The 689-nt window shown below is 26.0% G+C and overlaps 1 protein-coding gene across 1 annotated transcript; it reads left to right on the forward strand.

The window, feature by feature from the left end:
- Positions 1 to 144: 144 nt before the first annotated feature.
- Positions 145 to 348, forward strand: LOAG_16206 (hypothetical protein; the record flags this gene model as incomplete). The annotated part of the gene is made up of 1 exon (XM_003151694.1): positions 145 to 348. One exon carries the CDS (start codon positions 145 to 147, stop codon positions 346 to 348), a length of 204 nt encoding a protein of 67 aa, XP_003151742.1.
- Positions 349 to 689: the final 341 nt, after the last annotated feature.

The raw sequence follows: 689 nt of genomic DNA on the forward strand, positions 1-689 counted from the left end.
ACACACACACACACATACACAGACATACATACACATACACACGCAAACACACACACACATTCACGTACACACGTACACACCCACATACACACACACGTATACACAAACACACACACACAAACATACATGCACATACACATACAGATGGACATATACACATTCACATGCACACACACACCCGCATACAGACACACACGCATACGCACGTACATGCGCATGTATACACACATACACACACACACACACACACACACACACACACACATACACACACACACATGGGCACATATACATACATTGCATAATTGGCATATTTTAACACCTACACCTGTATCTATACCTTTCTGATAGCAATAAATATTTTCATTGTAATATATGCATTTCCATATTATACCATATGTAATCATAATGATAGACAAATGCATTCTAACATTGAATTCATTATAATTGTATATTTTTATCATTTATACATTTATTTACTTTTACTATTATCACCATATTTATCATTATTTTATTATTATTATTATTATTATTATTATTATTATTATTATTATTATTATTATTATTATTATTATTATTATTATTATTATTATTATTATTATTATTATTATTATTATTATTATTATTATTATTATTATTATTATTATTATTATTATTATTATTATTATTATTAATTTAATTATTCTATA

The sequence above is a fragment of the Loa loa genome (assembly GCF_000183805.2).
Source record: "Loa loa unplaced genomic scaffold supercont3.207, whole genome shotgun sequence".
NCBI classification, from domain to species: domain Eukaryota; kingdom Metazoa; phylum Nematoda; class Chromadorea; order Rhabditida; family Onchocercidae; genus Loa; species Loa loa.